This window comes from Sebastes fasciatus, chromosome 6 (genome assembly GCF_043250625.1).
Source record: "Sebastes fasciatus isolate fSebFas1 chromosome 6, fSebFas1.pri, whole genome shotgun sequence".
Lineage (NCBI taxonomy): Eukaryota > Metazoa > Chordata > Actinopteri > Perciformes > Sebastidae > Sebastes > Sebastes fasciatus.
In genome coordinates this window covers 13,777,128-13,789,341 of record NC_133800.1, presented here as the reverse complement: position 1 = coordinate 13,789,341, position 12,214 = coordinate 13,777,128, and the positions used below count along the sequence as shown (strand labels likewise).

Below are 12,214 nucleotides of genomic sequence, written 5' to 3'. Positions count from 1 at the left end.
ATGAAGTGGGATGCATCCTCTGGTCATGCCTATGTTATCCTGTAGGGAGAGATATAATCAAGGCCATCACATTCATATTTGTACCCATACAATATTTTTAAAAAAAAATTTAAAAAAAATCTTAATCCATCAGATTTCTTTTACACGTTGGCTTCTCTTTACATAGTAATTACTTATTTATAATCTCCAGGTTTCCTGAAGAGCAGCTATCTCTCTCTTTTTGTTGTTTTTTTATTGACTGACTACGTCACGGTCTACCAGCTCTGTGATTGGTCCGCTCACACGTCAATCATTTGCGCCAGCCGAGAGAAAAGGCTGAGTCTGGTTGTTGATTTGACAGAAAGTGAGTCGTGATCATCCGGTGAACGGTGGAGCCGTGTGGGTGGAGAGCCTTCCTATTTACCTTCCACACAGCTAACACTGCTGTCGTGCCAGCTTTGGCTGAGTGGCTACATGGACGAATAGTTATTCACCGTGTTGGGATAACACCTCTCTCTCATTTCTCGACTTGTTCGTGTGTGAAAGACGGAGACACTGAGGATATCCTCTGTGATTGTTGGCCGAACAACAGAGCGAACGTCGTTAGCCCAGGCTAAGCTAACAGCAGTAACGAGTGGGGGTGGATTTTCTACATTTTGGCCCTCGGGAAGCGATTATACATAACAATGACAAGCTTAGGAAGCCATGGAGGCGAGCTCTTCGGAGGAAGAAGAAGAAATGTCACTGGATGAGTATCGGCTGAGCGATCAATAAAGAGGTTGTAACCTTAGCAACAGTAGTTCAGCTAAGCGAAGCTAAGTCGGCTAGCTGAACGCTAACACTGATCAAGGAAGTTGACTACTAACTAGCACACCTTTTGCTATCTAACTCGGCGACTAATGTATTACTGGACCAAGGGTCGCCTTAAAAACGTCTGAGTTAATACATTTAAAGATTGATGATGTTAATTTTTAAAAGCTGAGGTTTATAAAGTCACACATTGGTTGTTTTATTAGCTGGTTGTAAACAAAGGAGGTGCTCCACCTGTCCACAGTAACCTTACACCTCCGCAGTCATCGTTTCACGGACATTATTGCCTTTTCTTATTTATAACTTCACTCCCAGAGATGGATTTAAAGACAGCAGTGTTTAACGCAGCCCGGGACGGTAAACTCCGGCTGCTTCAGAAGCTGCTGGAGAACAAAGATGGACACGAGGTGACCAAGCTGATGGGCGAGAAGACAAACGGAGCCACGCCGCTGCTGATGGCCTCCCGGTACGGACACCTGGACCTGGTGGAGTACCTGCTGGAGTGCTGCAGCGCTCCCGTGGAGGTCGGTGGGTCGGTGAACTTCGACGGGGAGACAATCGAGGGTGCTCCGCCTCTCTGGGCTGCCTCGGCGGCCGGTCACCTGAAGGTGGTCCAGTCTCTGCTGGGCCACGGAGCTTCTGTCAACAGCACCACCCTGACCAACTCCACTCCTCTGAGGGCAGCCTGCTTTGACGGTCACCTGGACATTGTGAAGTACCTGGTGGAGCACAAAGCTGACCTGGAGGTGGCCAACAGACACGGCCACACGTGTCTCATGATCTCCTGCTACAAGGGACACAAGGAGATAGCACAGTACCTGCTGGAGAGAGGTGCAGATGTCAACAGGAAGAGTGTGAAAGGTGAGTGGATGGCACATTCACAGCTGTCACAGCAACAAATGATACATACAGTGGCCTCCTTATAGTCACACTATAATTCACACAAATATGTGTACATTTCAGAGTTTCGTTTCTTTTCACAGTAGTGTTGCCAGATACATGATGGAGCAATAGATGATAAAAGGTATTTCATGATCTCACAGCAAGAACTTTTTTTAGAGAAAATCAACAAAAAACAGATTATATTGTAAACAGGTAAATACCCTCATACAACACAGGTGATTACACACACATGTACATGTAAAAGGTGAGTGGATAGCACATTCACAGCTGTCAGCAACATATAGTGGCCTCCTTATAATCACACTATGTCAGTCCCTGAGAAAGTATGTGTACATTTAATTTTGGTTTGAGTTCCCTATTTCACAGTAGTGTTGCCAGATACATGATGGAGCAATAGATGATAAAAGGTATTTCATGATCTCACAGCAAGAACTTTTTTAGAGAAAATCAACAAAAAACAGATTATATTGTAAACAGGTAAATACCCTCATACAACACAGGTGACTATTACACACACATCTAAGTGTAAAAGGTGAGTGGATAGCACATTCACAGCTGTCACAGCAACACATGACATACAGTGCCCTCCTTATATATTCACACTATCTCAGTCCCTGAGAAAATATGTGTACATTTCCGAGTTTAATTTGGTTTGAGTTCCCTATTTCACAGTAGTGTTGCCAGATACATGATGGAGCAATAGTTGATAAAGGTATTTCATGATCTCGCAGCAAGAACTTTTTTTTAGAGAAAATCAACAAAACTCAGATTATATTGTAAACAGGTAAATACCCTCATACAACACAGGTGATTATTACACGCACATTTAAGTGTACACTCTGTAATAAGCTGTAGGGGTCAACAATATGAGTTAATAATGAAAGCATTTGCATGTTTCCATGTGAAATGACTCAACAAAAAAAAATCATGAACTGGTTTCACAATGGAAAGCAGCGGTGACGTCTACGTCAGCTTGGACTAGTTCTGTGGGTGTGTCATAAGCTCTCCTTGGATGGTATTCCATGAATACATGAAAACCAGTGTCCATGTGTTTGTTCAGGCTATTATATTTTATGAGATGACAAACCAGGGTTGCTTGAATAGAAAAGCATTAAAGCGATCCTGCATTAAATAATGTTGTGTATCAAAACACTTGACCACTGTAAGAAGGCTGGAATCCAATGGATTTCAAAAGTGACCGGTTTTCATGGTTGGAAAAATCAACAATTTGTCCATTTTAGAAACCTCTCAAACCATAGTCCTCTTCTCCTTTGACCGCTACTGAACTTATCATGCTCTCAAAATGTATATTAAACATATGTTTGTGTTAATCGTCATGCAGGACTCTGTTTAACTTGCAAGTACTGATTTGAGCGTTCGCCTCCGACACTTCCACTGGTCAGAACCGTGCTGTTGTAGCTCATCCTTGACATGCCTGATGAATCCACCTTCGGCTTATTCGTGGTTGACTCTAAATTTATTCACTTAAGCTAAAACCCCAAAGTCAAGACACTTTTTTAAAGTTCTCCTGACCAGAAGACGAGCAGGAGGCAAGGTGCTCTATTGTGCACAAACCAATGCATGTGCTTACAAGCGAGCTTGTCCGTATCATGTGTGGTGATTGAGGTGGAAAGCGCTCTTGCTAGCCCCTTCTTCAGACTATGGCCTTTCCCATAACAGCTGAACCAACAGGAAGGAGTAGATGTGTAATATTAGATATGAAGTGGCAGATTTCCAAAAACAATGGACCTTGTGTTGATGGAGGAAGGCAAGCAAGTTAGGGGGAAAAAATAGTTGGGACACTTCAATCGCAGCTGATATGAACTGCTTAAAAAGCTGTGGTCAGCTATTTCCTCCACAGACAAACCAACACTTTTTAATTAAATTCCTTCAGTACAACACCTGTTAGTGAGGTGCCCTCCTCTCTTTGGCTTAAGGTAGCCTAAACTCTGTTTGGAAGCGCATAATGAGTATTCTGAGTAATCCCTGGCTTTAGAAAGGATTTCCTTAGTTTCTGGATTAACTTGTTTTGTTAGTGGAAGTGAGTTTATCATCCAGACAAGCAAAGATCAACATATTTCCTTCACCGTGTAAAACTGATATAGGTCATTTCATATCTTGATAACGATTTATATCACGATATAGCATGTTTTCTGGACGGTCAATTAATAAATCGTCTATGTGAAATAACCACACGGTAAAGCGTATTTTTGTATACCTTTGTGTGAATTAAATACTTGACAAATGAAAAGTACTGAAGAGTATTTTCTCATTTTAAGAACTTGAGTACAAAATGAAAATAACAGTTTTAAGTGAAATCTTTAGAGAAAAAATAAATCAATATAGGCCTAGCCTATATCTTGATAGAAACAATGTAGAAAAATATACGATAGACATTTTTATATTGTATTGACAAAGTATATCGTCATAATGCCCAGCCCTATATTGAACATATTCACCCAGAAAAGGTGTCAAATGTGGTGGCACATGGCTTTGAGGAAAATCCATAACATGATGATGAAATCGTACAATATTCCTTTGTATTAATATCTGAAAAAAACATTGACCGTATAATCAGTTGTCCATTTGAAAGCATTAAGCCACCCAAAACCATAACAGCAATGTTAAACAATGTTTCTGCAATGTTATTAATGCAGCTTTCCTTGTCCATTTCTAATAAACTAAAGGAAAACCTGCCACGTTTTCTTTGTCAACAGTAAGATAAAAAAAGAATCTGATCAGTGTAGTTTTCGCAGAAACTCCAGAGTATAAATAATGGTTAATCCCTGACTGATCCTGTCTGGTCTGCTTGAATATGGATTAGCCTTAGTGAACCTTGGTGTAGTGAGAGCGGCCAGGTTAGACGCAAGTGAAAGCAAATCAGCATTACACAAGTGTTACATTGAAATGATAGGCCTTTTAAGGATGGACATGAAGTGTTATTAGGTGTGTTGAATTGATTTACTTGTATGTGTGTTGTTGTTTTTTTCTTTTAACTTTATGGAATCAATAAGCACTCCCAGAACCCTTGACTACTTGTATTTAACTCCAGGAAGAACAAGCTGTGGAAATCTTTTACAATGTTTTTGTTGATGATTGACCCGGATTTCCAGGGCTGAGTGACCTATATTTGAAAGAAAAGTTTGCAGGACAAGGATAAGCAAGACATGCCTAGGCGTACTACTATTCTACCACCAGACCTTTGCATTTATGTAACCGCTACTTGTCATTAAACCATATACTTAAGACAGTTTCAGTCTTAACTTAAATATATGCAGTAATAGTGGACTTTGTCCTGGTCGGGCTCCCTAAAATAAAATATTTAATAATAAATATTTCTTCAGTCTTTCCATTCAGACGAGGCTTGCATTCAGCATCAGCACTGATCGCACGTATGGAAGACGAAATTGTCATTTTGCACAATCATGACCATGAATATATGTGTTATAGTTTAAATGTGCTCCATTATATGTTGATGGCTGGTTAGAATACCACAGAATCTTAAATCGCACCAGGTTCCACCTTTGATGTGACACACCCACCCAGTAAAAGCAAACAACTCAAAGACTGTTTGAAATCGCTGCACTTCTGGCTTTGCTGTAACTCTCAAGGCCTCTATGTAGAAACATTAAGAACATTTGCTAAATGTATTTTTGTAATGCTAAATCTAATAGTTTGGGTTTCAAAAAAAGCTTTATTTTTCTCATACTGGCTAGCAGCACCTCTTTTCACCCTCTGTCTGAAATGCTCAGCTGAACTCTGCTCCTGCTCCGCTCTAAATAGCTTTGTCTGAAGGCATGCCAGACTAGCTGCTAGGCAGGTATTGTGCAAATGTGTTACTTGGTGACATCACCATGGTCCGGAAGAAAAGGCAGGACTTCAAGGCAGGCTGTTCAGGAGAAGTGTTTCTGTGGGGGAGAGTAACTCCCTTTGAACGCGAATTTCCCTCAGGATCAATAAAGTTACTATCTATCTATCTATCTTTGGTGTAGACTTTGGACTTTTACATGCACAAAAAACTATATAACACACGAAAGGAGAGGGGAAAAGGCACAAAAGCATAATAAGTCCTCCTTAATAATGGCCAGTTTGCAAAGCAACCAATATTATTAAAACCATTTCTGCTTTATCAAAATTACTGTGGCTCAGCTGGAGTTTTCCCGATGGTCGTACAGCATTAGTACAGGCCACAATTACCTCTTCCTCTGGCAGCATGGATATACGATCAATTAAATATATGTGCAGATCATCTAGCATTACTTGTTTATGCAGACTACTTCTGTTTGCAGAAAGGTCACCATAAATGGTCAATTGTTCACAGGCAACACGGCGCTTCATGACTGTGCGGAGTCGGGCAGTCTGGAGATCATGCGGATGTTACTGCAGTTCGGAGCATCCATGGAGCAGGACGGCTACGGCATGACACCCCTGCTCTCTGCCAGCGTCACAGGCCACACTAACATCGTAGACGACCTGACGACGCACCAGCAGGTCGGGGTTTCTGTCCCTTACAGTGGAGAGTTTGTCTGCATAAATGTGTGTGAGGCTATAGCTATGATGTTGTTGAATCTATTGAATATTTATCTTGGGAGAAATGTATGAAACGATTATTTTATTTTCTCTGCAGACAAGCCACACGGAGCGCATTGACGCCCTGGAGCTCTTGGGAGCCACGTTTGTTGACAAGAAGAGAGATCTGCTTGGAGCTTTAAAATACTGGAAGAGAGCCATGGACCTCAGGTACACGGACAGTAACAACATTGTCCATAAACCCGAACCCAAGCAGCTGATCATGGCATACGACTACGCCAGGGAGGTGAGTAATAGTTTTGAGCCTGTCTGTCCACCAAGCACCACCCCAGAGGGATCCCGCATTGCATTTAATGCTCTCGAAATACGTTTTATTATTGCTGACATGGTCATAATTTGGTTACGGCAGCACAGATTTTTAGAAGCTTTTAAATTCCCTGTGCATGAAAAACCTTAAAAGTCGCACCGTAGTCTTTTGTATTTGAGACACAGACTGCATTTGTTTTGCATTTGCAAATGGAACAAAGAAAACCAGACATTTAGGACCTTGCTCGTTTTCACAGAAATGGCACAAAGGAAACAAGAAAAAACCTGATAAATACAAATTCAGTACAATACACAGAGAATCTACTGCAGCAGTCCAGTGTAAGGTCTTAACCCTTTGAACTTTGCCATAGAAATGGTCCACTAGTGCCTACACTGGTATTTTTGCTTATTGTGATGTCATTTCTTGGAGCATCTTCAAATGCGTCTTCTCCCTAAAATCTGTATAACCCAAGCTAAAAGGTTATGTAAGTCAAAAAAACATAATAATTGATAAAAGCATTACAATTGTTATTAAAAAAAAAAAATAGTATAAAAATCGGTACATGTTTTTCATCAAATTTTACTAAATAAAGACCCAAAACCTATTGATTCAAAAGATTTCTAAATGTAGAAACATGAACAAAAGATTTCTTGACATTTTATTTGAACTATGTACATTTATTAGTCGCACCCTGCATATTGTCTTAACCTCGTCATCCTCTTCCTAGGTAACAAATGGCGAAGAGCTGGACGGGCTGATATCTGACCCAGATGAGATGCGCATGCAAGCACTGCTCATCCGTGAAAGAATCCTCGGCCCACAACATCCAGACACGTCTTATTACATCCGTTACCGAGGTGCTGTGTACGCTGACTCTGGGAATTTTGAGCGCTGTATCAATCTGTGGAAGTATGCGTTGGACATGCAGCAGAGCAATCTGGACCCCCTCAGCCCCATGACGGCCTCCAGCCTGCTGTCGTTCGCTGAGCTCTTCTCCTTCATGCTGCAGGACCGAGCCAAGGGGCTCCTGGGGACATCGGTGTCATTTGAGGACTTGATGGGGATCCTTTCCAAGAGTGTGTTGGAGATTGAGCGGGCAGTTAAACAAAATGGACCCATGCCTCCTGACCCTGCCCAGCTCAGCAAGGCCCTGTCAATCATCCTGCACCTCGTCTGTCTTTTAGAGAAGGTGCCCTGTACCGCAGAGCAGGACCACTTCAAGAAGGAAACCATCTACAAGTGAGTTTCTGTGTAAATGACTTGTGGCAACAATTTGCCTTGAGTGAGGAAGATTGCCTCGGTAGTCTTGTATGGTGAGGTCATCCACGTGTGTTTGTGCAATATAAAATATGGTAGTTTTGAGGGAAATACATATTTTTATGTAGCAGTGTTTTTCTTTGACCTCATTTCTAGAAATGTCTTTCATGCCCTGCCTTGTATTTGCTTTTGTAGTGTAACTTTGCACCAGTCACAGCACTTTCCTTTCCCCCCTTTTGAGCAAATAAGTGTGTCAGAGTGTCAGTTGAACTTAACAATGTGTTCCACCTCTGCCACAGGCCTTTTGTAAATTTGTGTCAACGAATCACGTACGTAAAGATGACCGTCTCATAATCTGTGCCAATGAAACCGTAGTCCTCATTGTCAGTTGGGACACTGTGTCCCGTACTTGCTTAGTGCTGTTACCGTGGCGGTTGTAGTTCCTTGTCACCTCGTTGCTCTTCCTTGACTGAAAAGTTGACATCTTTCCAAACCTTCACAGATTCCTGAAGCTCCAGCCGTGTGGTAAGAACGGCTACAGTCCACTCCACCTGGCAGTCGACCGCAACACCACCTGTGTGGGCCGCTATCCCGTCTGCAAGTTCCCCTCCCTCACAGTCGCCTCCATCCTTCTGGAGTGCGGGGCAGATGTGAACTGCCGCGATGAAGATGACAACAGGTCTGTTTGTTTTTATTTTTCTTCTACTCCAGTTTCAGCTCTTACAATTGTGCTTTCACTATCCTGGTTTTATTTTTCACCAATATTTATGTTAATAACAAACAACATAGTAGAAAGGGTTAGAGCTAGGGCTGTCAGTCAATTCAAATATTTAATCTGTTCAAAATGGACCTTAAATCACGTATTTAATACTCTTATCAACATGGGAGTGGGCAAATATGATTGCTTTATGCAAATGTATGTATATATTTATTAGAAATCAATTCATAACACAAAACAATGACAAATATTATCCAGAAAACCTCACAAGTACTGCATTTAGCATAAAAAAAGAAATCATCACATGGCAAACTGTAGCCCAACAGACAACAACAGCTGTCAGTGTGCTGACTTGACTATGACTTGGCCAAAACTGCATGTGATTATCATAAAGTGGGCATGTCTGTAAAGGGGAGACTCGTGGGTACCCACTGAACCCATTTTCATTCACATATCTTGAGGTCAGAGGTCAAGGGAACCCTTTAAAAATGGCCATGACCGTTTTTCCTCGCCAAAATTTAGTGCAAGTTTGATGTGTTATTTAGCCTCCTCTGCGACAAGCAAGTATGATGTGCTTGGTACAAATGGGTTCCTTTTAGGTTTTCTAGTTTCATATGATGCCAGTATCTTCACTCTGGCTTCAAAACTGAGCCTCCGAAAGATCAATCACGTTAATGCGTTAAAGAAATTAGTGCCGTTTAAAACGATTTTGCATTAATGCGTTATTAACTTCGACAGCCCTAGTTTGAACAATCATTTTATTTCTTTTGTCTGTAAACCAAGAAGGTAAATGAAAATGCCTGAAAAGCTCCTCGGTTGCACCATTATTATGGCAGCCACCAGTTAAACAAGTAGCATGTCAGACCACACTGACGATAACATGTTTTGTAGTATAATCATATAGCGGATCTATTATCTTTCCCAACCCACCAGCCCCCTTCACATAGCGGCGTCCAACGGTCACCCTGACATCATGAACCTGCTGATATCATGCGGGACTCACTTCGACAGCACCAACGCCTTCCAACAAACGGCCTGCGACCTCCTGGACGAGAAGGAACTGTCCAGGAATATAATCCAGCCCATAAACCACACCACGCTGCAGTGCCTGGCCGCCAGGGCCATCGTCAAGCACAGCCTCGACTACCGGGGAAACATCCCTGAGAAACTAGAGGCCTTCGTCTTGCTCCACAGATAATGATGGTGAAGGAGTTGAGGGGAACGGATGGATGAAAAGAGGAGGGGGGGTGTGATCGCATCGAGCGGACTGGACAGACTGAGGAGCATTATAGTTCAAGGTCCGACCCACAAGGTGTTTGAGGAGCTGAAAGACACAACTTTGTGGGTTAGGACTTTGTGGAGTATGAACTTGAAGTGAACAAAAATGTCCTCGTTCAACCAGGAGAAATGGAAAAATGATGGGAGTAAATGGAGGAATGAGTTACCATTTTCTTCCTCTGTTTGTTCGTTGATGGAGCCACGGCTCTGACTGGTCACAGCCTGATCTGTGGGGATGTATTACGAGTGGATTGCAACATGGACAAACACAGTTGTTTCTCTGGATGAACTGAGTAAGGGGTTTACGTATTTTTGCTTTATAAAAATTAGATATTTTTTTTGCATATTCCACTATGCTATTTATTGAATGAAACTTGAGAGATTTTTCTCCATGCTGGCTCCAACCCAGCCTCAACTTTGCCTGCTTCTCTCTTCTCAAAGCAAGGATTGAGGCATTTCTACATATGCTGGGACTTCAGGTTATTTTTTGTTTGTCCCGTCACTGTTGCCAACAGTCATGGACCCTTCCTCAGTCATCATTAGGTTACTCTTTTTTTTATATACTTTTACAAAACATTTAGTCATCGTCATGCAACTCTGGATATCTGCCAAGTGTTGTGGATTCTAGACTCATTTGTCTTTCCCAATTTAGTGTATAACAAAGCTTTACGAGAAGGGTTTAATGTCTGCGAACACCATAAGTGCTTTAATCTTCCTATGCACAGGCTAGGCTGTTGGAAAGAGAGACTGTTGTATTCTGTGCTGGCACTTGTCTGTGCAATATCTCATGAGTTTTTGTGTTTACCTCATTGCTGCCGTTTCCTTCAGTATCCCCTTACTTCACCCAGAGAAGGGAGGGGGATGCGAAACCATTGTACTGATTGTTGTAAGAAGAGTGAATGAATTTGAGTGAATGTGTGTGTGAGTGCCACGCAGTGTGTTTCTTGTATGCGGAGTGTTTTTTGAGCTTACACAAATTATTGAGGGCAAGAGTTTGGTGAAGTGGCACTCATGGAGATTCCATAATGCACATGACTGCCACTAAGAAACCACAGCGGCCAAACTCGGTGTCTACAACCGCTGGAGTGTGCAGGCTTGTACACAGAAGTGACCTCTTAACGTTCGTACATGGCCGACCTTTAAATGCCATCGTTCTTTTAATAATCATGATCAGAAAGAGAAAAAAATCTGGGTAGGTTTACCAACATTGGCCCACTGTGCATGTGCAGCAGCAGCAGCATATCAACCAACCGATCACTGCAGAAAACCTTTCATGAGAACTCCTAGACTCCAAACTAGACTACAGCTAGGATCGTTCTGCTCATTTTGTACAACCGTCGTCCAATTGTATGAGAACTGAAGACACGAATGAGTGGGAGGACGCCTCGACGTACACAGTAGTAAAGCTTTGTGAATTATCTTGTTTGCACATTAGCTTTAGATGTGTGGGTTGAAAAAAAGGGCTTTTCATAATTCATAGATTTTCATATTGCAGTCTATTTAACCTGACAGTTCAAAACCAGACATAGAAAATGTATGAGGACTCCCAGGGCAACTTGATTTGAATCTGCACTTTACTACAGCGGAGTTTAACATTTGATATGGCATTAATCAAGTTCATGTCTTAATAACCAGTTTGACAATAAACCCATGTTGCACTTGTCTCCTTGTCCAAATGTCTTTATTTCCTTATTCTGTCTATTTATGGGGCTTTTGCAGATGTGAATTTCAGCAAATTTTAAGGTTTCTAAGGGATGATCGGATGGTGTCTTTTAGCCTTTTTAGGTGCCAATTTCCCATCGCTTAATTAAGATTAAAGGTAGTCCAATTACATGGTCGTGTCTAGAAGGTGACCCGCAAATTGCAAACTCTCATAGGACTCGCTACACGGCAACCTATCCTAACCGTAACCATTCGAGATTAATGCTCAACCTTAACCATACGAGCTCAATGCCTAACCTTAACCACTCGCGGTCAATGCCTAACCGTTCGAGGTCAATGCCTAACCGTAACTGTTCGTAGTCAATGCCTAACCGTAACTGTTCGTAGTCAATGCCTAACCTTAACTGTTCGTAGTCAATGCCTAACCTTAACTGTTCGTAGTCAATGCCTAACCTTAACTGTTCGTAGTCAATGCCTAACCTTAACTGTTCGTAGTCAATGCCTAACCTTAACTGTTCGTAGTCAATGCCTAACCTTAACTGTTCGTAGTCAATGCCTAACCTTAACTGTTCGTAGTCAATGCCTAACCTTAACCGCTCAAGGTCAATGCCTAACCTTAACCGCTCGAGGTCAACACTTAACCGTTCGAGGTCAAACGTAACTATTCGAGCTCAATGCCTAACCTTAACCATCTCGCAAGAGTTTTCCCTATTTGCTGGTTCCCCTCTAGACACTACCCAACAACATGTATCCTTCCAATCAAGAAAATG

General features: G+C 41.9%; 1 protein-coding gene across 2 annotated transcripts; it reads left to right on the top strand.

Moving 5' to 3' along the window:
• The first annotated feature begins 335 nt into the window (after positions 1–335).
• fem1c (fem-1 homolog c) lies at positions 336–11,445 on the top strand. Of its 2 annotated transcripts, none has more exons than XM_074637743.1 (6): positions 336–1,650; positions 6,014–6,228; positions 6,320–6,508; positions 7,257–7,768; positions 8,289–8,465; positions 9,438–11,445. In XM_074637743.1, the coding sequence occupies exons 1-6, from the start codon at positions 1,107–1,109 to the stop codon at positions 9,700–9,702; spliced, it is 1,902 nt and encodes a 633-aa protein (XP_074493844.1). In that variant the 5' UTR covers positions 336–1,106; the 3' UTR covers positions 9,703–11,445. The 2 variants fall into 2 exon arrangements, with proteins under 2 accessions (XP_074493844.1, XP_074493845.1); XM_074637744.1 differs by having other exon boundaries at positions 346–1,650; positions 6,014–6,183.
• The last annotated feature ends 769 nt before the right edge of the window (positions 11,446–12,214 follow it).